General features: G+C 38.6%; 1 protein-coding gene and 1 pseudogene across 3 annotated transcripts in view; both read right to left on the bottom strand.

Moving 5' to 3' along the window:
* The window catches only part of Mib1 (mindbomb E3 ubiquitin protein ligase 1), a 92954-nt gene that overhangs the window by 56164 nt on the left and 10626 nt on the right, over positions 1–26164 (bottom strand). For all 3 annotated transcript variants that reach the window (NM_144860.3, NM_001364997.1, XM_006525811.4), the window contains exons 2-8: positions 21261–21432; positions 19017–19146; positions 14955–15059; positions 13026–13092; positions 10388–10592; positions 6728–6911; positions 1467–1611 (exon numbers count right to left, since the gene is read on the bottom strand). In NM_144860.3, coding sequence (NP_659109.2) covers positions 1467–1611; positions 6728–6911; positions 10388–10592; positions 13026–13092; positions 14955–15059; positions 19017–19146; positions 21261–21432 — 1008 coding nt within the window. The remainder of the gene's footprint in view (positions 1–1466; positions 1612–6727; positions 6912–10387; positions 10593–13025; positions 13093–14954; positions 15060–19016; positions 19147–21260; positions 21433–26164) is intronic.
* On the bottom strand, positions 4758–4879 carry Gm25116 (annotated as a pseudogene).

Genomic DNA, 26164 nt, shown 5'->3' with positions numbered 1-26164 from the left:
AATAAAATTACAAAATAAAATCTGAAATCATCATTTCTTTTTGGATACAGGATTTCAAGACACCCAGGTTAGCCTCAAACTCAGATCCCTCTTGCCTCTACTTATCAAATATAACCACCATATCTACTAACCCAGTGGTTTTGTTTGTTTGTTTATTCATATGTTTCATTTACTACTATGGTCCTCTCTCTTCTACTACATGGCAAAAGTGCACATACAGTGACTTAGAAAATGATGCAGAATAAACTAGACTGTGCACACAAAGCTAGAGCATATGAAGGAAGGACATTAGAAACAAGTTTAGCCAAGCACTCAGCAAATTCACATTTTAGCATATATGGTGGTTTGAATATGCTTGGCCCAGAAAGTGGTACGATTTGGTGGTGTAGCCTTGTTAGAATAGGTGTGGCCCTGTTGGAGGAAGCATGTCACTATGTAGGCTCTGAGGTCCTACATTCAAACTCCACCCAACGTGGAAGAGAGCTTTTTCCTAGTTTCCTTTGGATCAAGATGCAGAACTCTCAGCTCCTTCTCCAGTACCATGTCTGCCTGGAAGTTGCCATTCTTCCTGCCATGATGATAATGGACTGAACCTGTGAACCTGTAAACCAGCCCAAATTAAGTGTTAACATTTATAAAAGTTGCCTTGGTTATGGTGTCTTTTCACAGCAATGGAAATCCTAAGACACCATGGGTTCTTCTAATGCTACTGTAACTGATGGGAAAATATACAGGAAGAAAAACATCTTCTAGCAATAATGTTGGAAATAAAAAGTAAGCTAGGAGAGGATTTTTTTTTTACCAAAAAAAAAAAAAAAAAAATCCATTTCTGATTGAGATAAGAACTAAACTTCAAGTGTCTCTCTGGTACAGAGAACCTTGATAAGCCCAAGGAAAAGCACAAATTCATGGAACCTTTCCAGGAGCTACTTAGCCAGAGTAATGAATACTCAATACAATAAAAGGAGGAGAACTGGAAAGAAGAATGGTAGGGAAGGAGCATAGAGGAAAGGGTAAAGTGTAAAAAAAGAGAAAAAGAAAAAGTTTAAAAGTAGCTGGACAGTGGTGTCACAAGCCTTTATTCCCAGCACTCAGGAAGCAGAGACAGATGAATCTCTGAGTTCTAGGATAGACATGGCTACACAGAGAAACCCTGCCTAGAAAAACAAAGCCATAGAAACAAATAAAAAAAAGGTTTACAAAGTAAGTACTCAATGTCCAAGTGAGTCCATGCTATCTGGAAGTGCACAGACATGACCATCTGGGCATGAGAACTTCTTTTTGTTTGTTTGTCTGTTTTTCAAATAAGGGTTTTTCTGTGTATCCCTGGCTGGCCTGGAACTAGCACTATAAATCAAGCTAGATTTGAACTCAGAGATCTACCTGAGTGCTGGGATTAAAAGTGTGTGCTACCATGTCCAGTCTGAGATCTGGGTATCATCTTTAGGGAAACAAGACAAACCTACCACCAGATGCATTGCTAATGGCTGATCCTGCAGGGGCCACCTTGGAAACTGCTGCAGGGTTATACGTCCAAGATGTTCCACAGACTTCCACCTTTAAGTCACTGTCCGAATAAATCTGTTGTACTCGGCCAACTTTACCTAAAGTCTTAAAAAAGAAAAATGTAATATTAAATGCAATCATCACCTTATGTATTTTAAAGTGTTGATTTTACTTAGTTACTAATTTTAAAATTTTGAGGTAACAATACTCAAATAGATTATTAGTCACAAACTTAATAGTATCCTTTTTGAAATATCTGAATAATGGGGCTGGAGAGATAGCTTAACCATTAAGAGCACCTGCTCTTGCAGGTGATCTGGGTTCTGTTCCTAGCACCCACAGGTGGCTCACAACCAACACTAAATCTAGCTCCAAGGTATCAAACACCTTCATCTGACCTCTCCAAGCACCAGAACACATGTGGGATACACACATGTATATAGGCAAACACTGATAAACATAAAGTATTAGTTACTCTAAAATAAAAGTGTAAAGAAACTGCTTTTTAAGAAATAACATGTATATTAAATCTAGTAGGAAGGTGAGCTGTGCACAGATATCAGTAGCAACCTGAGTTCTCACCAGATGACAAACACTGTTCTAAGACCTTTACATTCATGGGTACACCTAATCCACAAACAAGCACTTTTATTAGCCCCATTTTAAACTCAGCTACAAAAGTCAATCTCTTTAGCATTACAGAATCACAACACCTGAATATTAGTGAGAACAGAATAGCTAATTCCTAAAGATAAGATCAACCTTGTACACTGTTGGCCTGTTTGACTCTTCCAACTTCTTAAAAGGAGTCTCACTATTTCTAGATGATGCTCTTGCCTTTCTGCCCATTTCTTCCTTCTCTTTCTCTGTCTCTCTCTCTCTCTTTCTCTCTCTCTCTCTCTCTCTCTCTCTCTCTCTCTCTTTCTCATATAGGTATGGGTATAGATATGTATATACACATACATATTTAATAAATTCTACATAAAATGTTTTTGTTTCTTTTTACTCTTCCCTTTGATGTTTTATTATGGGAATCTGCAAACAAAAGTAGCTAAGAGGCTAAGAGTATACTGAATTTTCATGTACTCTCCAATAGCTAAAAATATTTATCAGCTCATGGCCAATCTTCATATATCCCCCCCCACCTATTCTCCATTACAAGATTACATCAGCCTATACAAACAAAACATACAGTATTAACAGATCTATACTATAATCTACCCACTAAACACTATCAGCAATTCTGTATCATAAAGCATAAAATATCAGTATTCAAATTTCCAGCTGTCACATAAACAACTTCTTAGTTTGTTTAAAATGAAGATCCAAAGATCATGAGTTAACAGTTAAGAGCACATACTGCTCTTGCAGAGTAACTTAGTTTCGAAGCACCCACTCTGGTTGTCTCACGATCACCTATAACTGTAGCTCTAGATCTCATGCCTTCTTCTAGACTCCAGAGGCACGTGCATTCATATGCACACATGCACAGATCCACAGACAGACAAACATAAAAAATAAACCTTGAGGGTCAGAACGATGCACTCAGCGGTTAAAAGCATTTGCTCTTGCAAAGGACCAGGTTCAATTCCCAGCACCCACATGGTGGCTCACAGCCATCCATAATCCAGTTCCAAGAGATCTGATGCCTTCTTCCAACCTCTGGGCATCTGCACATACATGATGCACATACACTTAAAGACACAAAATAATCCTAAAAAAACAAAGTAAGTCTTTTCAAAAATGTCAAAGTCTATATGCTTTTTTCCCCTCATTATAAATAGTATGAAGAAATGGGATTATCTGACTCACAATCTTAATTCTGCTCACTGGCATAGTTGAACAGGCTTGTCTACCCTTCTGCATGTTGCCAGTGAGAGCTCTTCAAGTTCGATGTTCATTCTTTGTGTACAACTCTACAAATCCCTGATAACGTTTTTTCACTATCTGGTACAAGGCCCATTCTCTATAACTTTCCTCTTAGTAGGGAGGTTATTTGAAATCATGACTACACTGAGCTGGTTACTGCTGCTACCTTCTCATTACTCACAGGCTTCTTCATGGACAGAAGTCAGAAGTAGGGTTTTACTTTATCATCTTTTTATTTTTTAAAAACTTACTTCATATTTTAAATGTATTCGTGTGTGCCTGAGTGCATATATGTGAACCACAAGCATGAAGGTATCCAGAGGCCAAAAGAGGGCCACGGATCTCCTGGACCTGGAACTACAGACTACAGTGAGCCACATATCTACAGTTGTGAGCACTCTACAACCGAGTTTAAATCTCAACTTATCTTTTTTTTAACATAAAGTTTACATTGTCCTTAACAGCTATATTTAACTAATATTTTTATATAAATACAAATATGACCATATATCTCCTTACTTCTTTAAAAAAAACTCATATACATGAATGTCTATTCTGTAGTATGAACAATATTGAAGTTAGTCATTTGTGTGTTCTTCTTACATCCCCCTCCCCCTCATTTTCCCTACATCTTCACACACACACACACACACACACACACACACACACACACACACACACACTTTCAAAAAGCAGACTAGAGCCTGGCAGTGGTGATACACTTCTAATCCTAGCACTTAGGAAACAGAGGCAGGTGAGGTGTCCAAGTTCAAGGCCAGCAGTCAGCAGAGCAAGTTCCAGCACACCTACACAGAGAAGCCCTGTCTCGAAAAACCAAATAAATAAATAAACAAACAAACAAGCAAGCAAGCAAATAATTGGAGGAAGAGAGGGAAGGAGTGGGTGGAGGGAGGGAGAAAGGGAGGGAGGGACGGAGGGAGGGAAGGAGGCAGACTGGATATAATATTTTTTAATGAGCATGACTAGTGGAGTATGGAATTCCCACACAGTGGAAGCCCTCAGGAATGCGGGTCCTTACCAGCTGTCCAGAAGACAATAACTGGGGATAGAAGTAATTGATCTCAAGGACATCTGGAACAAGCCACTTCTCAGCTACCATGTCTTTAAAATTCATTAAATTAAATGTGATGAAGTGGAGCATCCATACCGCTTCTTTTAGGTATGGATGCTCCAGTGTCCAGGAACTTGACCTTGGCTCTCTACAGGTCACTTATGTGTCTTATTCTTAGTGCAGATAAACATGACCTGTTCGATGTGAATCCTGGCCACTAATGCCTTAGGACTTTTCAAAGGTCCCTGGATCTCTGTCTAGAGCCTACCTGGAGAACAGCATTGGAATACAAAATAGGCATACCCACCAAAACTGTCTAAGCTCCCTTAGGGCAACTCACACAAGCAATAGGCTGAGCGCACTACCACAGAGGCTGCTATTTGCAGCCATTGCACACCAGGCTTTCAATAATTTTAAATAATAGTATTTCATGATAGTTAGTTAACACAGCTAAAAAACAAACTTTTAAACTTCTCATGTTTCCTCATTTCCATTTCTGACAGTTGCAGTTATGCTGTTAGAATATATAGAATATGTAATCACTGTATGTGTTGTCCTTTCAAATTAATTAACCAAACAAATACACAGCATGACCAGCTGGCAGGTAGTCACCTGGATTGTATCAGTGTACCATTCATTCTTTAGTAGATTATCTAGGATTACGAGAACAGGGCCTTTAAATTCTTACATACTCAAAGCAATTTACAACCCCTAGAGTTAAGTTAGTTTGGCTAAATATACCTTTTCTTTTTTAAATTATATTATCACTGTTTTCTACATGAAACCCTGAGATATTTTTCAATACAAAATGTTCCTCTTCCTGTAATGACCAATAATTTGACCTTTTTTTTTAGCAGTGGGAAAAAAATTTCTCAAAGACTCAAGTCACTCTATCCGAGTAGGTTCCTGGGTATGTCATGTGCCCTCCCTTTCAAGTTCAACTTCAAATCTGTTTTCAATTTCAACATTTAGCTGGAATTGCAAATGTTAGCTTAGTGGTAGACAGCTGGCTGGTATTCACAAGATGTTATTTAGACCAAAAAAGAATTTTATGTTTCAAATCTTGTGTGGAGCTTACATATGAATGTCAGATATTCTCTACATGTCATTTTCTGTGAAATATACTTTCTTTTTCATATTTAAATTCCTCATGCTTTGATGCTTCTATCGCTCCTAAGGTATTATCTGTGGTAATTACTTGTTTTGTGTTCCTTCCAACTTAACCATCACCTTTTTTTCCCCTCTGAACAGCACTGGCTGTCCTGGAACTCACTCTGTAGACTAGGCTGGCCTCCAACCCAAGAGATCCGTCTGCTTCTGCTTCCCAAGTCCTGGGATTAAAGGCGTGCTCTACCATCACCCAGCTTAATCATCACTGTTAAAAGGCTTGTATTTGCACATATGCATATAGTGTGTATGTGTATCTGTGTGTGGTACATGAAGAAGGTCATGCTCAAGCACACACACATACTCACGTGGATGCCAAAAACCAAAAGTCTTCCACTACCACTCTCCATTTTTTAATTACACTTTTATTTATCGTGTGTGTAAGAATGCAAATGTGTGCACCCATGACATGGTGTAAGTGGTGGTCAGAGGACAACTTGCAGAAGCAATTCTCTCCTCCTATCATGTGGGTCCCTGAAGATGGAGTCCGATCATCAGAGCTTACATGCTGAACCACTTCTCCCTAGCCTCTACCGTATCATCTCAGAGAGGGGCAAGGTCTCTTTCTCTCCTTCCCTCCCTCCCTCCCTCCCTCCCTCCCTCCCTCCCTCCCCCCACCAACTTGTGGACCCTGGCATTTACCCATTTGTTGGCCTGGCAGGCCAGCAAGCTCCACTGACCTGCAGCTCCCCTCTCCAATGCTGGAGTTACAGATACATGGCTTTTACATGGTTCGGGGTGAAGGAATCAGTCCTCCTGCTTGCCTGGTAGGTACTTTACAACTGAGCCATCTCCTCAGCCAATCATAATATTTTAAATGACCTTTTTCTTCTTTTGAATTCTTTCTTATGTTCTAACACCTCATTCCTGTTCTTTTATTCTTCTGTGTCTTGGCATATCCTTAATTTATTTTAGCTGATTTTCAATTGCTTGACTTTAGCTTTTGTCAGTTTTCTGTGCACAGTCTTTCTTTGCAATTACATTCTGAGTGATTTTTTTTTATGTAACTTTCAATTCCAATTGTTTCTAAAATTAATTTGCTTTAATTAATTAGCTAATTAATTTTACAAGCACAGTATAGTATTTTTTTCCAAACTATTTACATATACTTACTGGAAGCATTGCTTCAGCCCATTCACCATGTCCTCTTTGGAGAAGTTTAATTCTTTCCAGATCATAACAAACTTGCACAAGATCACCCACTTGAAACTGTGAGGTGCCTCCTTCTGCACCCTGTGCAGCATCCCCACTTCGGACAATGTTTGCCTTAGTGAGAACAGCAGGATTGAAAGTCCATCTACAAAAACAGAACTCAGGCTCAGAACAAGTGAATTCACTCAATATATCTTTAAACACTGCTGGGAGAAAAACTCTGTACTACTTCAAAATAATAAAGCAACCCTATGAAATTACATTCTGAATTTTTTTTATTAACTTTTGATGTTTACCAGTACATAGCATACATAAAGAACATCACTGTATGTACCTCACTGCACACAGAGTTGGTTACTTCAGAGCAGTTTAAGAAAGTTTCCTGATCACACGTATATATTTATCATTCTATCCTAGCCAAACTCCCTATCAATTATAATTCAGGGATTCTCAACCTATGGGTCACAACCCCTTTGAGAGTTGCATATCAGATATCCTGTATATCTGATATTTGTATTATGATTCATAATAGTAGCAAAATCAGTTATGAAATAGTAACAAAATAACGTTACGGCTAGGTGTCACACATGAGGAACTGCATTAAAGGGTCCCAGCACTGGGAGGGTTGAAATCACATCCTACACGACTGCCAATCTCACAGTTAAGACTATCTAGTTTTAATTTGCCACGCATAAATGTTTTCCATAATCGTAACCCTTGTATCAAAACAAACAAACAAACAAAAATATCTGGTCTGGGGCTCAGTGATAGTCACTGTCTGGCCTCAACAAACCCTGGGTTCAATTTCCCAGAAACACACACAAATCAAATTTATTTTGTTTGTTTTTGTTTTGACAGAATCTCATATAGCCCAGGCTAGCCTCAAACATACTGAGAACAATCTTACTCTTTTGCCCTCTTGCCTCTGTACCTCAAATGCTCAGATCACCGACATGTGCCATACTTAATATTCATGCAGAGCTATGGATTGAACTCAAGGCTTCATTCATGCCAGCTGAACGCTCTACAACTGAGCTATATCCCTAATCTAAAATGATGGCTTCATTGTTTTACATAAGCATTTCCTTGTACTACTATCATCTTCCTGACTACTCAATATCTCATCAAACAATTGTACCAAAACATACACAACACACTCCACTTAACTACACACTGAACTCCAGTGCAAAAAAAGATACCTTGTTAAAGAAGTTCCCAAATTATTTGCATTTTATGCACCGTTCAGAATCTAAGTGCTTATCTGGGATAAGAGAATCTAAAAGAATCTAAAAAAGAAAGAAAGAAAGAAACCTGGTCCCAAGAACCATGCAAGTTGGGGCTGTGGTTAAGCCAGTGTTTCTCAACCTGTGGGTCACTATGCTTTTGGGGTTGCATATCCTGCATACCAGATATTTAAATTAGGATTTGTAACAGTAGCAAAATTATAGTTATGAAATAATTTTATATTACTGCATTAAAGAGTCGCAGCATCAGAAGGGCTGAGAACCACTGGGTTAAACACACTCCTGCGGAGGACCTGGTTTGGTTCTCAGCATCCACAGTCAGAGCTTACAACCTAAATTCTAGTGGGTCCAAAGCCCTCCTCTGGCCTCCAACGGCTCCTACACATATATGGTGCACATAAATTCATGCAGGCTCATATACACATAAATAATAAAACATTATAACCATGCAAGTAAATTTTTTTTAAAGCAACCCAGAGGGAAAGGGTCTCTTGAATAGTTAAAATCATATTCAGGGACCAGCAAGATGGCTCAACAACTAAAGGTATTTGCCACCAGACCTGTCAACCTGAGTTTAAACCCTGGGACTGCCTATGATAGAAGGAAGGAATCAAATCCTGGAAGCTGTCCTCTGACTTCAATATAAGTACACACGTTTATACACACACACACACACACAATTTTTTAAAGAATGATACACAAAATTCTATTCTTTCTCATCAGCCAGTGTCCTTTACGTCCCAAAATTACATTGTAAAACATAAGTCTTACAACAGCACCTAAACACAATAGTATGGACTTAATTCTCTCCCTCTACATAGAGTGCTTCCCACTCCCTTATATTTGTCCTTTCATTTCTTTTTCTGACCTAATTGATATGTTCCAAAATATTTCTAGATCTGCTGATAGACTGTGTGAAACCTGATGATCTGGATAAACAGCTAGTGGTGGTGGTACGCAGCTGTAATTCCAGTATGGGCAAGGGATGCAAGGGAGGAGGATTACTGAGTTTGTGAAAAGCCAAAGCTACAGAGTAAGTTCCAGGTAAGCCTAAGCTACACATCCAAACCATGTCCCCAAAACACAACTAACAAACATACACATGCACACACACACACACACACACACACACACACACACACACACACACACTTGGATATTATCACAGAAACTTGATACAGTTTTCCCTATTATAAATAAAACCCCTCTCCTAAAAAAAAAAAAAAAAAAGGAAGACACTCATATTAGGTACAGCCTTTAACTACACTTTTAACAAGGTCAAAAATAAAATAAAAGGTATATACTAAGCCTCCAAGAACCCAAATCAAGATATAGAGTCAATAATAATTTTAACCGATAATAGGAAACCAAACCATGGCGTGTAGAGGGAAAGGTTGTCAAAGCTCAAAGCTCATAAACCTGATATGTACACGAGGTAAAGGAGTAAAATCTACTGATAAAGCACAAAACAAAAGCTATTCACATGTGGGAGCAGTATAAAAAAGATACAAAGGAGGAAATGCACATAGTCCTACAATCGGTACCGTTCTCCATGCATGCCATACTACACTGTTGACGAGACCAAGAGGCATGCACGTGTCTAAAGCAAAGAAAGCTGTGCTGTTGAGAGGATCCCAGAGATACGAGCCAAAGGAGTTTTAGTGTTACTGCTCTTCATTCACAATGGACTGTTACAGTCTACCATGAACAAAGAATATTTAGCTAATTTTGGACCTAATATTAATAGCACGTAGAATTGCTTTTATTCGGGTTCTGTTCATGTGATAAAATAGCAGAATGAAAAACAATTTATAGAACAAAAAGTATATTTTTGGGGTCCAATTGCAGAGAAACTCTATGATGGTAGAGGAAGCATGGCAGCAGGCAGCTGCAACAGGAAGCTGAGAGATCTCAACTTCAACCACACAAAGGAAGCAGAGCAAGCTGGAAGTAGGGAGCTATGAACTCTCAAAGCCTGCCACCACTCAAGTGCTTCTGCCAGCAAGGTGCTACCTCCTAACATCACCACCAAATGGGGACCAAATGTTCAAATTCTGAGCCTATGGAGGACATTTCTCATTCAAACCACCACACTGGCTTTGAAATTGCAATAATCCTCCTATTTCAATATCCTCAGTGCTGAGATTATAAGTGTAAGCTACCGTGCCACATTTTAAATATAAAAAGGTTTTATTATAAATATGTGATCACACACATACACGTCCCTCACTGCTTTACCCACATGCTCTGAATTTGTTATCAAGCGTCTAAGAACTAAATTCAATAAACTCTGAGTTTCAGCATAGTACTTGCTTTCTTTAAGGCTCTTATCTCTGTGTGTTAACTTTGTCATCAAAACCCAGGAAACAGTACCAACCTATTGCCACTTGGATACTGTACTACAATGTCATGATCTTCATCAATGCCACAGACGGTTCCAGTTGTAGTTAAAGTCTCAAACATGCCATCGGTCCATCCTCCATGACCGTGCTGTAAAGACTGGACAATTTCTAGATCAAGGTCTATATTTACCAGGTCACCAATCTGCAATCCACCAGGATTCCTGTTGCCATTCTGCTCACCTGTAATTTCAAACACAATTAATGGATGAAAAAAGGCAGTTACTGCAGTATGCAACTGCATTCATGCTTGTGCAATCACTACCTTGCTAGTTAGGTTATACTAGATGGTTTTATATATCAACTTGACACTAGCTAGAGGTGTCAGAGAAGGTCCCTCAGTTGAGGAAAATGCCTCCATGAGATCCAGCTGTAAGTTAGGCACTTTGTCAATCAGTGACCAATGAGGGATGGGGGTTATGGCCCATTGTGGGTTGATTCATCCCTGGGCTGGTGGTCCTGGGTTCTGTAAGAAAGCAAAGCTGGGCAGTGGTGGCACACGCCTTTAATCCCAGCACTTAGGAGGCAGAGGCAGGTGGATTTCTGAGTTCAAGGCCAGCCTGGTCTACAGAGTGAGTTCCAGGACAGCCAGGGCTACACAGAGAAACCCTGTCTCAAAAAACCAAAACAAACAAACAAAAAAAAACAAAAAACAAACAAAAAAAAAATGAAAGAAAGAAAGGTGAGCAAGCCATGGAAATCAAGCTAGTAAGCAGCATCTCTCCATGGCCTATGTATCAGCTCCTGCCTCCAGGTTCCTGTCCTGTTTGAGTTCCTGTCCTGACTTCCTTCAATGATGGACTATGATCCGGAAGTATAAGCTGAATAATACCTTTCCTCCCCAACTTGCTTTATGGTCATGGTGTTTCATCACAGCAATAGAAACCCCTAGCTAAGACAGAGGTTAATATTCCATTTCTTTTTTTTTTAATCTTCTATAGCTAGTTGTAGTGTTTTTGTGTAACCACTTTTCACATTTAGATTACGCCATTTATTGACCAACAGCTATTCATAATATTCTCTTAGAATCAAATAGTTTTACTTAAATGATGTGACAAATACATTCATGGATACACTATATTTTAATAGATACATAGAATGTGTAATGAGCAAATAAGAATAATAATGAGCATATCCATTACCTCAGATATGTATCCTTTATAATAAAAGAATTACAAATTCTCTCTTTTAGCTATTTTGAGATGCAAAACAGACATTACTGTTAACTAAAGTCACTATGCTATGCTACAAGACCCCAAAACTAACTGTAATCATGTGAGTATAAGATTTTAGAACAGAGTTCTCAAACACAAAAAAAGTAAATCAACATAACTCATAAGCTGCCAAGAGGCATGGAGCTGAGCGCTGCACCTCTTGTCAGGCAGATGGAAGGCACTGGGCTTGGTCCACAAAACCACAAACCAAGTACAAGAAATTTCTAACAATACAGTCACTCATAAAAATTAAGTAGAAGCAAAATCTATGAATCTACATCAGAATATACAGTTCTGGGAGCTGGAGAGATGGCTCAGCAGTTAAGAGCACTGACTGCTCTTCCAGGAGTCCTGAGTTCAATTCCCAGCAACCATATGGTGGCTCACAACCATCTGCAATGGGATTCGAAGCCCTCTTCTGGTGTCTCTGAAGACTGCTACAGTGTACTCACATACATTAAATAAAAACACAGAGTTCTGAAAGATAAAAACACTCACAGTTTGTTTGGATGACTCCTGCACTGCACCAGAGCCCCAGTAACCGTAGTAACTAAATATAGACTCTAAATGGGAAACCTAGATTTCCTCAAATGTGCTTAGTATTTTTAACAAAATCTGCATTTCTGACTAAGGCCAATTAAAAATAAAGATTCTGGGACAAAGATTTAAAATCATCAAACACTCCATTGGAGGGATCAAAATGTTCATGTTGAGTCCACACTTTCCTTATAAAGGCACAAAAGAAAGTAAGAAAATGCGCTAGCCAAATGCATGTGCATGTTCCTACACTCTCCTTTAAAAAGAAATAAAAATAGGCTGAAAGAAAACAGCATGCTTTGACAAAAAGGCAAGTGAAATGAAAGCACACACACTACCAGGGAGGAAAGTGCTTGGAGACGGTGGGCCCATCACAACACACCAACAATAACTAGTTTGTAAACAAAAGCAGATTTGGCTTCTTTACTCTTTAAAAACATTTATGTTCCTTGAATTATATTTACTATATTACCTTGATCTTGAAGCTATTCTTTTACCAAGAAATTAGTTTTATAGTAAGTGTGAGGTATTAATAATCACAAAATTGTCAAATTCTTTCCTCAGTAGTATGGGAGATACAACACTGATATAACCGAATACAAAAATTTCAATGGTGTAAGTTCAGTTAAAAGTATATTAAATATACATTATGATACAAATAGCACATCAATTCCCAAGACATGACAACTCATTCTGAGCCTAAATAAATCATAAAAAGAAATAACTGTTTTAAAACTACAATGAAACTTAGTACTTCTCTATATAACTTTAATGATAATCAATTTTTTCCTGTCCAATTGAGACATTATACTAATTCTATGAAGCTGACTCATTATTTGGAAATTTTCTTTATCTGCTAACTCACCTAGCACAGGGCAATGATCTCTGTAGAAAGAACCTCCTTTGGCATCCTGGACACACTTGAGATCAGACTAAGAAGAAACGAAAGCAGAAAGGTATCCATTAAAACTTGAAATGAGGCACAGTATGCAAAGCAACAAGCTCCACTCAGCACCTGTGGCAGAGGCAGTGCTGGGAGGATGCCAAAGTCAACTCTACTTTCAGAACATCTATTAGAGCAGAAAACTCATCTGCAGAAAGACCTTATGTACCTTCAGCTATCTAATTTTAAAGTCCACAGTCAGCACTGGCCCATCATCATTACAGAACTTTCAAAAGCACATGGCATGCAATAAACTCTCAGAAATACCCAATATCCGAGGTGGTAACAACACCCTGAAATTTTAAAATAACTTTACACAAAATAAACCAAAACTCTCACTAGATTTGATCCTTTCACACGTTTATTACAGCGATAAAGCAAATACAAGAAAGAAGGGAAATTATGTAAAGCCAAGCAGCCTGCAGAAGCAGAGAAGAATGGAACCAAACCCAACCTTTCATCCTTCACAGGTAACTTCCCCATTTATCTGGCTAATTAAGTGCCTTCCCACTTATTTCTATAAAAAAACATATTCTTACTTAAGTACCCGAATGAGAAGACACCTATGATTATGTGCTACAAGAAATGTGGGCATTAAGGCATTCTTGGGAGTTACTTATGAAAGCTTTGAAGTGAATTAAAGAAAACACAAACAAACAAAAGTTTAAAAAAAAAAACTAGTCTGAAAGCAGCTGGTGTAAACAGCAGGTAACAGCAGGTAACTGGCACATACACACAGAACCCAGCTCTGTAACAGCCCATCCTGCCACTAACAATGTAACGTTGCTCAGTCCCAGACCCAGACAAAGGCTGGGATTATTTTAACGTCATAGTTTGACTCAGTAATTCTACCTCTAGGTATCTATCCTAAGGAAATATATCCATAATACACAAAAACATACAAGCATACTGGCTGCTACCCTGCTTGCAGCATGGAGAGGGAAAGGTAACCCTCAAAAGACAACTCCTTAAATAATACTATTAACCACATAAGCCATCAACCTGTATATGTTCTTCATTTAACTGCCTGAACCCACACAGCATATACATCTTCATAGTAAACAAAGCATAGCTAGTTGGAATCTTAAAACAAAATAAAACAAAACAAACAAACAAAAAAACCCTCACAATTTGAAAGCATGGAGAGACATGAGTGTCATGAATATGCAATAGGAAAGGAAATGAACTGACCCTGTATCCAATGATAAAATTTAACATTAACAAAGCATTTGGTAGTTGGGTAATGATGGTGCACACTTTTAACACCAGCACTCCGGAGGCAGAGTTTATCACTTGCCTTGACCTTGTTTTTAAAATTTTGACACAGTCTCATTATGTGCCCAAGCTGACCTTGAACTTGAGATCCTCCTGCCTCTAGCTCTGGAGTGCTGGGATTGCCACAAGATAATCACATTTAATTATCAACTCTATACTTAAAAAAAAAAAAAAAAAAAAAAAAAAAACTTCCTTAAAAATAATTAAACTTTTTATCAGCTACTACAGCATAGAATACAGAAACAACCTCATTTTAATACTAGCCTCCAGGTCTACTCCACAGAGTCCCCTACAGATAATTCTTAATTTTTTTTGCTAGATTTTAAGAGATAAATCTACTACACTTACATTACAAAGCCATGTATAAAATAACATATAGTAAGATGCCCAAACATTGACTATGGCAAAAGCATGTTTACAATTAAGCAGTGTAGACACACAGCACTGAGGTGTCAGGTGTGAGGATCTCTTGTCCTAGTGCATCCCCGGGGCTCAGATGTGTCTCGTCAGAGGACAAACAGCAGTGCACACACAGCGTGGGCCCAATTCTCACAGGTGTGCTTCTTCACTACTCACCATGCCCTCAAAGCCAACCCTGTAAAGGTTCTTAGCACCGTTATCCCAGAGAACATAGGCTGCACTGTGTGGGCTGGATGCACTCCAGTCCTGGATCTCCGTGACCTAATAAAAATGTAGGGTGAGACAAACAAACAAACAAACAAACAAACAAACAAAATGGAAAGCGGTTAGATGCTTTAATTATACTGAAAATTTTAAAACCTTTTCATCTATTAATCTATATAACAAAATCAAGAAAAATATCAGCTAAAAGTCACTTTTAGCATTATTGAATTAGCAATAAAGTACAATTTTTTCCAGATTTTTAACTTTTATTTTGTTTTAATATAGAATATCCTGGAGTAGCCCACTCTGGCTTCAAACTCAAAATTCTCCTGCCTCAGCCTCCCGAGGGAAAGGACTGTAGGATGTGTGTACCTCCTCATCCAACTTACAAAAATGTTTGTGTTGCTGTTGTTTTTGTTTTCCCCTGGTGGTACTTAGCCCTGGGCTTTTTTGTATGCTAGGCAAGCACTATACTACTGGGCTGTATTCCCAGCCTGGTGTTTTTGATGTTGGTTGTTTGGGGCAGGGTAGGGGTTGAGGCAAGTTGTCAGAACTTAGCCCTGGGTGACCATAAAGTTTGTATCTGCATTACAGGTTTATGTCATCACATCTGACCTTACCTGAGAGTTATGAAGTACATTCTAAAATCACTGCAAAATTTTTTTTAATTAGGAAGCAGAGGAATTATATTAATAAAAAATGAATAATGCAAAATTTAAATTTAAGAACACAGCATATTCTTTTAAATCAATTATCCAACACATAATTTAAAATTTTTAACAATGATAAGCCTGTTTTCTAGTTAGAATCCAAAGTTGTAAAGAATATTAGTGGCAGTGAGCTGCTCAGCTGTCACGGAAGCAGGCTACTCCAACTAGAACAGCATGCTAGTGGACACATAGACACCACACCCCACCCACTGATTCTTAACCATGGCTGCTTAAACTCTAACTTGTTCTCTGTCTCTCTCTGTCTCTGTCTCTCTGTCTCTGTCTGTCTGTCTGTCTGTCTGTCTGTCTCCTTACTGACCACCCCATACAAGTATACAAGAACATGCACCCATACACACAGGTACTAGTTACTAACTTTTCCTTAAAGGTCTAGAGTCAAGGACACAACCTGGCATCAGTGAGCACCAAAGCTGGCACTCTAGCTAGGTCTGTCTACAACTAAGAATAGGGAGCTGCTCACACACAATTCAAATGACTTTTTTCTCCATTCTAACGTTTTGCTGTTGTTGTTTTTAAGACAGGGTTTCTCTGTGTAGCCCTGGCTGCTCTAGAATTCACTCTATAGAACAAGCTGGCCTCAAACTCAGAGATCCACCTTCCTCTGCCTCTCAAGTGCTGGGATTAAAGGCGTGCACCAGCACTTCTGTTCCGTTCTAACTTGTATCATTAGTACTTCATAACATAAAAGCAGACTAATATTACTTTAGTCTGCTTTTAAAATACATATTAAACTTTCTTTTCTGCTCTGAACTAAAGAACTGTTTAGAAATAAAAGGACTTCATTTTTTAAGATTTAGTGAACCATATGAGAAATACTTTAAATTACTATTAAGTCCATACATTCTTTGAAAGTTTTTTATGTATTGTAAACACTTTAGAAATATACTTTTAAAAATAAAAAAAGAAATGAACACCCTTATAATTATTCCACTGTCTTAAAAAGTGAAGCCCAGACTTCTCAGGTCCCCACTGCACCTCATCACAGCCGCCCTCCAACCGTCTCTCAAAAGAGGCAACCATCTTTCTAAATTTAGTCCAACAATACTCCACTGTGCATTAGGATTCTGCCCAAATGACCACTGTACAATCTCAACTAGCAAGTTTATAAGGAGCTGAAGTGAATGTGCAGTAATCCATCTGTAGCAATGACTTGCCTTAAGATTCTTTTTTTCCCACTCCTTTTTTTATTCTTTTTATTACTATATTCAACATAATATATAATTTTCTACCAATCATAACAAATGATAGAGATGTTATTAAATGAGCATAAAAAGATAATGTCTTTTTGTTTGTTTGTTTTGTTTTTAGTAAAGCTGAAAATCTTGGTTCTTACTGTGGTATAAAAGCAAGAACAATTTTTAGACACTGGATTTCATTGTAATAAGGCTGTACTTCAATGTCCCTCACATCACCAAAGGATTGTATAGTAGCTAAGTTAAGTGTTGACAGTTCTGCTGCGTCAAGGAATGAATTACAGGCACAATTATTTGGATACAGATTTCCTGCTATGATCAAAGCTATTTGACTTGAGTGATTGTCATCATTGTCAAGCTTTCTCTGTGATTCTGGGATCCTGGGATCCTGATCCTGGGTATGTCCAAGCTCCTAGGAGTCAAGTTGCCTCTGGGACCCTGAGATTCTGGTGTGACCAAGCTCCTAGGATCCTGTGTTCCTGTGATCCTGGGTGTGTTAAAGCACCTGTGAGTAGGGCTTCCTCTGGGTGTTATGGGGCTGGCTGTGGAGTTTGTGCCCAAGTTCTGCTCAGGGCAAGGGCCAAGACTGGAAGAATTCCTTCAGATTCTAATATAATCAGTACTTGGTGATGTATATTTAGCACTATCTTAAGTAATTCTGATTCAGATTCATTGTGTGTGTAAGTGTGTGTGCACTTGCACGAGAATAACATATGTACATGTGTGCATGCGTAATATGGGTACAAAATGGTTTTATTCATTTTTTTCTCATTTTGTTCTTAAAGTATAACTTGTGATAAACTTGAACCAACTAAAACTGTGATAATTCAAAGCTTCAGGAATGCCTACTTTTATTTATGTCTTTTCCTCATTTTCCCAAAAGTGCTGACTGGTTAGTGTTCTGTTGTTTATGTCAACCTGATACACGCTAGAGTCACCTAGGAAGAGGGAACATTATTAAAGTGTTGCCTCGATCAGACTGCCTGTAGGCAAAGCCTGTGTGACCCTGTTTTTTCTTTTCATAGATTAATGATAACCATCTGTAATGAGATCTGATGCCCTCTTCTGGTGTGTCTAAAGACAGTTAAAGTGTACTTACATATAGTAAATAAATAAATCTTAAAAAAAAAAAAAGGGAATAAGTTTATTTTCTTAATAAACTGTTCAGAAATATAGTAAACCCCACTTGTCTGGCTTTCCTTTTGCTTTACTGCTCTACGATTTAAGATGAGATCAGTGGTTGACTGATGACTCATCTCTCTCTGTTGGTTTGGTGTGACTTGGAGGAAAGCAGTACTCAGAGCTTAACCCCAAGCAAGCTTTTCAAAAGACAGTAGTGGATCTGAGGAGGAGATGCATGTTTCCAAGTGCTACTCATTTCAGGACACTGACCATCCAATATAGCATTGAAGAGCATATACAATAATGCTTGTTGTCTCAATAAGTAATTAGTTATCAGCTAAAAAAACAGCATGAAATCCAAAATAAATATAAGCAACATACACAAGTACTGGCCCTAGACCACTTCCCTCTTATGCACAAGGGCTTTTGTTTGATCCCCAGACCAAAAAAAAAAAAGAAGAAGAAGAAGAAGAAGGAGGAGGAGGAGGAGGAGGAGGAAGAGGAGGAGGAGATAGCTGCTTACTAAGTGGCAGACCTTTATAAGAATAGAATATAAACATAATGTTTATACTTTTCAACAGCTCTGTGAACAGATCCAGGAACATCTTGAGACTCTCTCATTGAGCTACACCCTCAGTCACTCAGATAAAACTTTAGCAGCAGGATAATCAACAACATGAGGTACTATACTTAAGAAGGAGTGGCCCCCCCAAAAAAAATAAATAAAAATAAAAAAAAAAAAAAAAGGAGTGGCCCCAAAATGGAGTCTTCAGGAAGGCGATATCTGAGCAAAACCAACATGAAGCCTGAAGTAAAACCCGCCTAACAGCCTTCTCAAGAGACAGTAACACTTGTAAGCGGGAACATTGCTTTCTTTAAATGGGCAAAGACATGTGTTTACAGCAGCAATAGAAATCTTCTCAACACACGGTACTCTAGTGGACGGTGAACCTTTAAAAAGTGCACACCTTTCCTCTACGCCCATTGCCTCCATCTTGATCTTCCCACTGCCAGTCCACTCCTCGCACCACTCTGGCACCAGCAAAGATTCCTCTGGCTGTAATCTTCTTAGATTTTCTACGAGACTCTAACAGAACCCTAAAAATAAAAGTTTTGTTTTCACAATCTTATAAAACTGAGTAATAGTAATGTATACATAAAAGCATTCACATGGGTATAAGTGTTAGCGCCTTAAAAGAAAGACAACACTACAGTTTACAAACAAGGAACTCAAGGTATAACAAAAGATGTTGCTCAGGCTCACAAGAATTTACAAAGCAATGGAATCAGAACAGGAAGTTAGTCTAGGCACTTCAGACTTTGGCTTTAAGTGTCCTCTGTAAGGGCCTACTGCAGACAGCATCTCCGGATGAGTGACAAACCACACTTGGCTCTGACCTAGAAAGAACAGTTGATGGCAGCACTTTGGCCTCCTCTAGAGCATGATCTACCTACAAAGAATAGTAGATCCTCTGCTTCTGCCGAACGCTGTGAAGAACAGTACACTGGGTTTGGAGTGGGGGTGGGGGTGTCTTTAAGAATCTGTGAAAGATGAGCAATGACTCAAACACCGTGAGTACAGCATGTATGCCAGAAAAGTGAGTCTGAGGCACAGATCTGGCTACACTACACTGTCTCCTATGAGCACTACAAACATAAAAGACATTTCACTTAATTATCTGAGTCAGCTGATAGCTCCAAGGCTGTCTCTCCTTTCTTATTTACATGATTTTTAATCAGAGATTTCGGACTTTTGTTTTTTGAATGTTACCTTATTGTTATATTCATTAAAAAAAAAAAAACTATTGTTCCTTAATTTTAATTGTAAGCAAAAGGCAAAATAACTTTTCAAAGTACTCAGTTTGAGTGGCAGGGCCTTGATTTGAGATGCTGTGACTCAAAACTGTTACCCTATTACTCCTGGCTGTGATTCTCTGGCTGACTGTACTTAAGTGCAGTATCCTATCTACTAAGAAAAGACTCCACAACCTAAAACTCCACACCCATTATCCCATTATGCCCTTTTCATTGCTCCTAAAAATTAAAACATTATCCTATCATACTCTAAAACATCATATGATAATCATTCATGATCCATTATTCCTCTTAAATTATAAACTCCTTAAGAAAACTATCCTCGAGCCGGGGGGTGGGGGGGGTGGCGCATGCCTTTAATCCCAGCATTTGGGAGGCAGAGGCAGGCGGATTCTGAGTTCAAGGCCAGCCTGGTCTACAGAGTGAGTTCCAGGACAGCCAGGGATACACAGAGAAACCTTGTCTCAAAACCCCAACCCTCAAAAAAAAAAGAAAAAGAAAAGAAAAGAAAGAAAAAAAAAACTATCCTCAAATCACAAATACAGTAGCAGCCATATAGTCTCTCTTTCTGTGTATGTAGTGTATGTATTCATGTGTGTATACATCTGTGTGTGCAGGTGTGTATGCACATGTGGAAGCCAGATGTCAATGCTGGTTGTCTTTCTCAACCACTTTTCCACCTTATTTTTTGAGAAGAGATCTTTCACTGAATCTGTAGTTCAATGTTCATCTAGATAAGCTGCCACAGCTCCGAGTATCATCCTGTCTCTGTCTCCCCAGCACTAGATTTACAGAAATGTGCCACTCTGCCTAGCCTTCCATGGCTGCTGGGTATTCAAACATAGGTCCCTATGGTTGTGCAGCAAGCACTTCACCAACTGAGTCACATCTCCAGTCCCTACCCTTAGTAAGTGCTTGTTGACTCAATCAGCAGGCCACAGTGTTCTCTGGGTAGAAATTCATAAAACAAAGGGTGTAACAAGAAAACATTCAATTTTGGGCTGCCCATGCATTTTCAACTGATCAGCAATGCCAAGTCTCCATGGTAGAGAAAAAATAGAAGATCATCTATAAAATAATAGTAATAGTTGGAGGTCAGCCTGGTCCACACATTGAATTCAAGGCCAGCCAAAGTTATACAGTGAGACCATGTCTAGGAAGGAAAGGAAAGTGAAGGGGAAGAGAAAAGGGAGTAAACAGGGGAGGGAAAGGGGAAAGAAAGGCAGGCAGGCACATATAATAAAATTTAACCTTCACACCATCAAACCAGATCCATATCTAGCCTGCTATTCATTTCTCCAACACTAAATCTAAACTGTCAAAAGCTACTTCCTAAGCTACATTTAAAGCTAACAGGATGAAACAAAAAGTCGTGAAGAAAAACTTCTTTCTCTTACCGTTCACTTCCTGGTGTAGTAATCCTATAAAAGCGATGCCTTAAGTGATGTTTATCTCCATGATAACAAACAGTGCACAAATCATAATTGGTGCACTCTGCACATTTCCATCGAATGCCAATGATTGGTTGCTGGCGGCAGGTATCACACATAGTTCCATCATGCTTGATGCCTGTGGAGACAATTCCATGCTTATGTCACGCTCAAACACTTATGTGTACACTACTGTGTTGGGGAAAACACAACAGCATATTACAGGTTATTTTAACAAATATTATTTTTCTCTAAAAAACAATACATCTAATTTTGATGTGACAGATCTGACATACTTTGGTCAATATAAATCATAAACTAAATTATAAATCATAACATAATGTTTTCTACTCTCATTTTATTAGTAGAACACAAACCAATAGTGTTCAGGATATCTGATTACTGTACATAGAAAACCGAATTGTTAGCAAAATATAAAAGATTAAATACATATTGCATTTGTCAGATATTGCAGTTAGGTGTGTCCTGAAGAGATACAGTTTGGGTGTGCCTCTAAAAATCTCCATAGGTAATGCTAAAGAATGAAAAGTTCCTGCCTATTTTAAGACAAATTGCTTGAGAGAGGTGTTGTGTTCTCTGGTCTATGAGGCAAGGTAAAGTCAGCAGGATGGCCTTGAACAACCCATCATAGGTTTGGCACCTACTGACCTGGCTTAGGATCCCAGCTATACAAAGAGGGTTACACCAGCCCGGCCCACCCCACCCCACCCCCACCCTACCCCGCTTGGAAGAACCTTTATGGAAAAAGCTCCAGGTAAGAGATAGGGATTTTCTCTTTGGCCTTGCAGGAACAACAGAGAAGCAGCTGGCAGGACATGGGTGAAACTGTATTCTAGGAAAGAGAGCTAAGGAGCCCTCTGGGGTTAGTTGGGTAGAATGACAGAGAGAGATTTCTAAAGTACTAACAGTTCAGTTAGGACCAGGCTTGTAAATACTTGAATATAGTTAAGAAAATAAAGACACCTCCCTGAGCTAGGAGGTTTTCAGCTCAGTTTATACCTATGTCTTCATTGGTACAGATATTAGATAGTTTAAATGGTTATACAATAGCATTTGCGTAGATATCATCCATAAATGGAAATCTGGGCTTGATATAAAGAATGCTTTCCCATCAATTAAACGTTTCTGACTATAAATACTCATAATCAGAGGCTGTGGAGATAGCTCAGAAGAGTTGTGAGAGCAATTAAGACCATGGTTTGGACGTCATCCCCCATACTGAGATATGGACACAGAGCTAGCTGGCTGGCTAGACCAGTCTGTATCACTTGAGGTCTGGATTCACTGCAAAGATTCTGAGCAAACAAATGGAGAACACTCCAATATCAATCTTGTGCCTCCACATCCACATGTGTGCAGCCACATACCTGCAAACATGCACGATATAAACATGGACACACTAAACTGCCGGCAAGCATACCATTCTCAAAGCATGGCAAGATGAGAATGAAAGTATTTTCTTTCAGAGTCTTAACTAAAGCTAGATGTGATTCCATGGCTACAGAGATGTTTTAAGAACAGGAGCATCATGTGACAAGCACCATCTGGGGACTGAAGTCATTCCAGCCATTTCTATAGCTGGTTTAGAAAAAGGAAAAGTATTCTGAGTTTTAGCTGGCTGCATTTTCAGTGGGTAATAGGTTTTTCTTTAAAATCCAGTCTAACTAAATGATTACATTAAAATTCAAAAAAAAAAAAAAACCACCATGGACACATACATGAAGAAAATAAAAACCCCTCAGAATTTTTGAGAGAACTGCAACATAGTATCCAGGTAAATACTTATTCCAAAAGAAATTAACTTTTACTTAAGTACTTAGCAGTAAATGTTTTCCCCATAAACATTAAAGTTTAGAAAATTGTTAGCTACCGGTAAATATGATGGCACACACTGTACTCCTAGCACTTAGGTAAATATGATGGCACACACTGTACTCCTAGCACTTAGGAGATGGAGGAAAGGAATCAGGAATCCACTGTGATCCGGAATCCTGAGAAACTAATCAGCAACTTCCAACCACCCTGAGCTACATGAGGAGACAGCCAGATGCCTCAGCAACTAAGAATGTTTGCCACCAAGCCTGACAACCAGGGTTCCATCTTTAAGACCCATATAGTGAATAGAAAAACACAATGCCCACAAGTTCTTTTCTGACCATACTCTCTATGGCACATGTGAACCTACACCACAAACTAAATAAAAAAACAAAAAACAAAAAGATTAGCAACTGGTGCTAAGAGTGGGCTCAGAGGTGGATAACATAAAGCATGCTTCAGAGAAGTTGTATCTGGTCCCAGCACCTATGTCAGGCAGCCCATAGCCTTCTGTAACTCCATCTCCAGGGGGCTCATCATCCTCTTCTAGACTCTGGTGCATCTCGCACAAATACCAACACACTCCACACACATGAGAACACAATTCAAAGTGCTTTTAAAATATTAGCAATTAAATGGAAAACAATACACTTGTTACCAACTTATAACCTTCCTCAGAATGCTCACATAAGAATGAAAAAGACACAAAAAGAAACTACGACAAATTATTGAAAATAACTTTAAGAGTGGGGGGCAATTCTCCTTTATTACCCTGCAACACTACTATCACCGTTCAATACATTGAAACCAGAATTTAAGTGGTTTGTGGCTTATGACACCAGGGTCACAACTTTATAAGACATCCTAGCAGGTGAACTCACTACTGACCTGCAGCTAGCTCATGCTTATCTTTGTGTTCTCTAGAAAGTTGTTATTGCTCAAATATTTGCAAGGTATTTATACACATTTCAGAATAATTAGAGGCAGAGAAGGTGGGACTCAGATGAACTAAGATCAGCCATGTTAAAGATGCCCAGTGAGTAACATGGAGCTCTTATTCTGTCTTCTGTCTAACTTAGGAAGCTTTCCATAATTAAAGAAAAGAAAGGAAGTCTTTTTACTCTGGAAACCTTAGCCTCTTTTGGAGAAGTCACAATGTTCTTTAGTGGTAAGGCAGTATGCACTAAAACTCCAAGAATGTGCTGTGTATGCAAGAACTACAGGACAAAAATAGTGATATTATTATTAAGTTCTAAAAGAACTAGTAACCAGTGCTACTCCCTAATAAGAAAGAAACTGTAAAATTTATTTTCTATATCCAGATAACCAGATTTCAAACAAGAAGCTGAACTTCAGTACAAGCCTGTGCTTGAGCCAAAGTAAAGCGTGGGGGGGGGGGGGGTGTGAAAGGAGAAAGCACATGCAAACAGTGAGCTGAAGTGGCTACAGCTAGTGTGACTTTCCAGTGTCAAATATGTTGTATGCACGAAGTCTCCTACTTCACAAATGTTTGACCAAAAGGAAAAAGAAGACAGTGGACATCAACATCTACTAACTCTTTCAGATTTATTTTTTAACACATGTGTATATGTGTATGCATGCATAGACAAGCCAGAAGAGAAGTTCAGAGCCATCCTCGGGAATATCATCCACTTCCTTTGAGAAAGGGCTTCTTTCTGGCCTGTAACTCACCAACTAGGCTAGACTGACTGCCAGGAAGTCCCAGGGTTACTCCTGGGATTACAAGCACTCTGCCATGCCATTTTAACATGGCTGCCAGAATTCAGGAACTCAGGCTTTACTGACTATGGTGGTTTCAATCATTTACATTTCTAAATTGCTTTAAACTTTTATTAGAAGCATAATTTGAGGGAAAAAAAAACAATGAAGGGCAATTTTATTTCTGAAACTGGCATAGCTCAAAAGTAATATTCCAAAATTGGGTATGATACATACACCATAATCCCAGCACTCACCAGGTAAAGGTATGAAGACTGCCACACATTGTGGGCTATCCAAGGCTACACTGTGAGACTCTGTTTCAAAAGCTCGAAACTAAAAATCAAAAGTAAAGTAAAAAATACTATTCCAGGTTTACCGAATACTAAATTATCCTGACATAACCTCCACTGAGGTCACTTCAAAATGTTTCAAACCATTGAAATCTTTTAAAAGCACAGATATACAATTATTTGTATAAAGAAAGACAAAAACTTAACAGATGTAGAAAATATAGAGCTACATGTATACAAACTATATTAACCCACAAAGGACATTTTATTGATTTTTAAAACACATAAAATGTTGCCATGGAAAAATATTTTACCTAGTTTGTAAATATCTACACTGAAACATTTTATTTTTAAAATTACAAAGTATACCACCACAGGCAAACTAGAAAGAAAATTAGCAAAACTGTTATGGAACTGTCCCTTGCAATTTTCCAGAGGATATACACTGAGTATGTGTTAATGCTAAGAGCTCCTGGAAAACCAGGACGGTCAAGTGAGATGTTGGGTATCTCAGAATCTAAACTTGCCAACTAGTTACATTAGTAATAGAGTACACAGCTGCTGCTGAGATTGTTAACCCTTACACTGAGTTATGTCATGCATATGAAGACACTGCCATTCCCCCAGTACATTATCCATACCATATGCAGCAATCTGTCTCATTGCAGGAAAGCTGGCCAAAAATGTCAACATGCTGATACCAGTAAGAGTAGACATCCACAACATGGTTGTTTCTGAACAGACCAGAGTAGACCTCCAGTTAATCTGCTATACCAAGAGTAAAAATGCACTGACCCAGTCAACACCCACTACAGCTACTGTGCAGCTCATGAGGCAGCTGAACAAAGGGAATGGGAAAATTCTATCCTGAAGTCCCCACTCATCAGAAAAGCAGTTTGCAACTACTATCCTATCTATATATTTTTCACCTCTCAGTTCATTTTCTACAAAATACAATGATGACATTCATGAGCCCATAAACTTCATACAGGTTTTATTTAAAGAACCCATTTTTAAACACAC

Source organism: Mus musculus, chromosome 18 (genome assembly GCF_000001635.26).
Source record: "Mus musculus strain C57BL/6J chromosome 18, GRCm38.p6 C57BL/6J".
Classification (NCBI taxonomy): domain Eukaryota; kingdom Metazoa; phylum Chordata; class Mammalia; order Rodentia; family Muridae; genus Mus; species Mus musculus.
The sequence above is the reverse complement of the archived record's forward strand: the minus strand, read 5'-3'. Positions and strand labels throughout refer to the sequence as shown.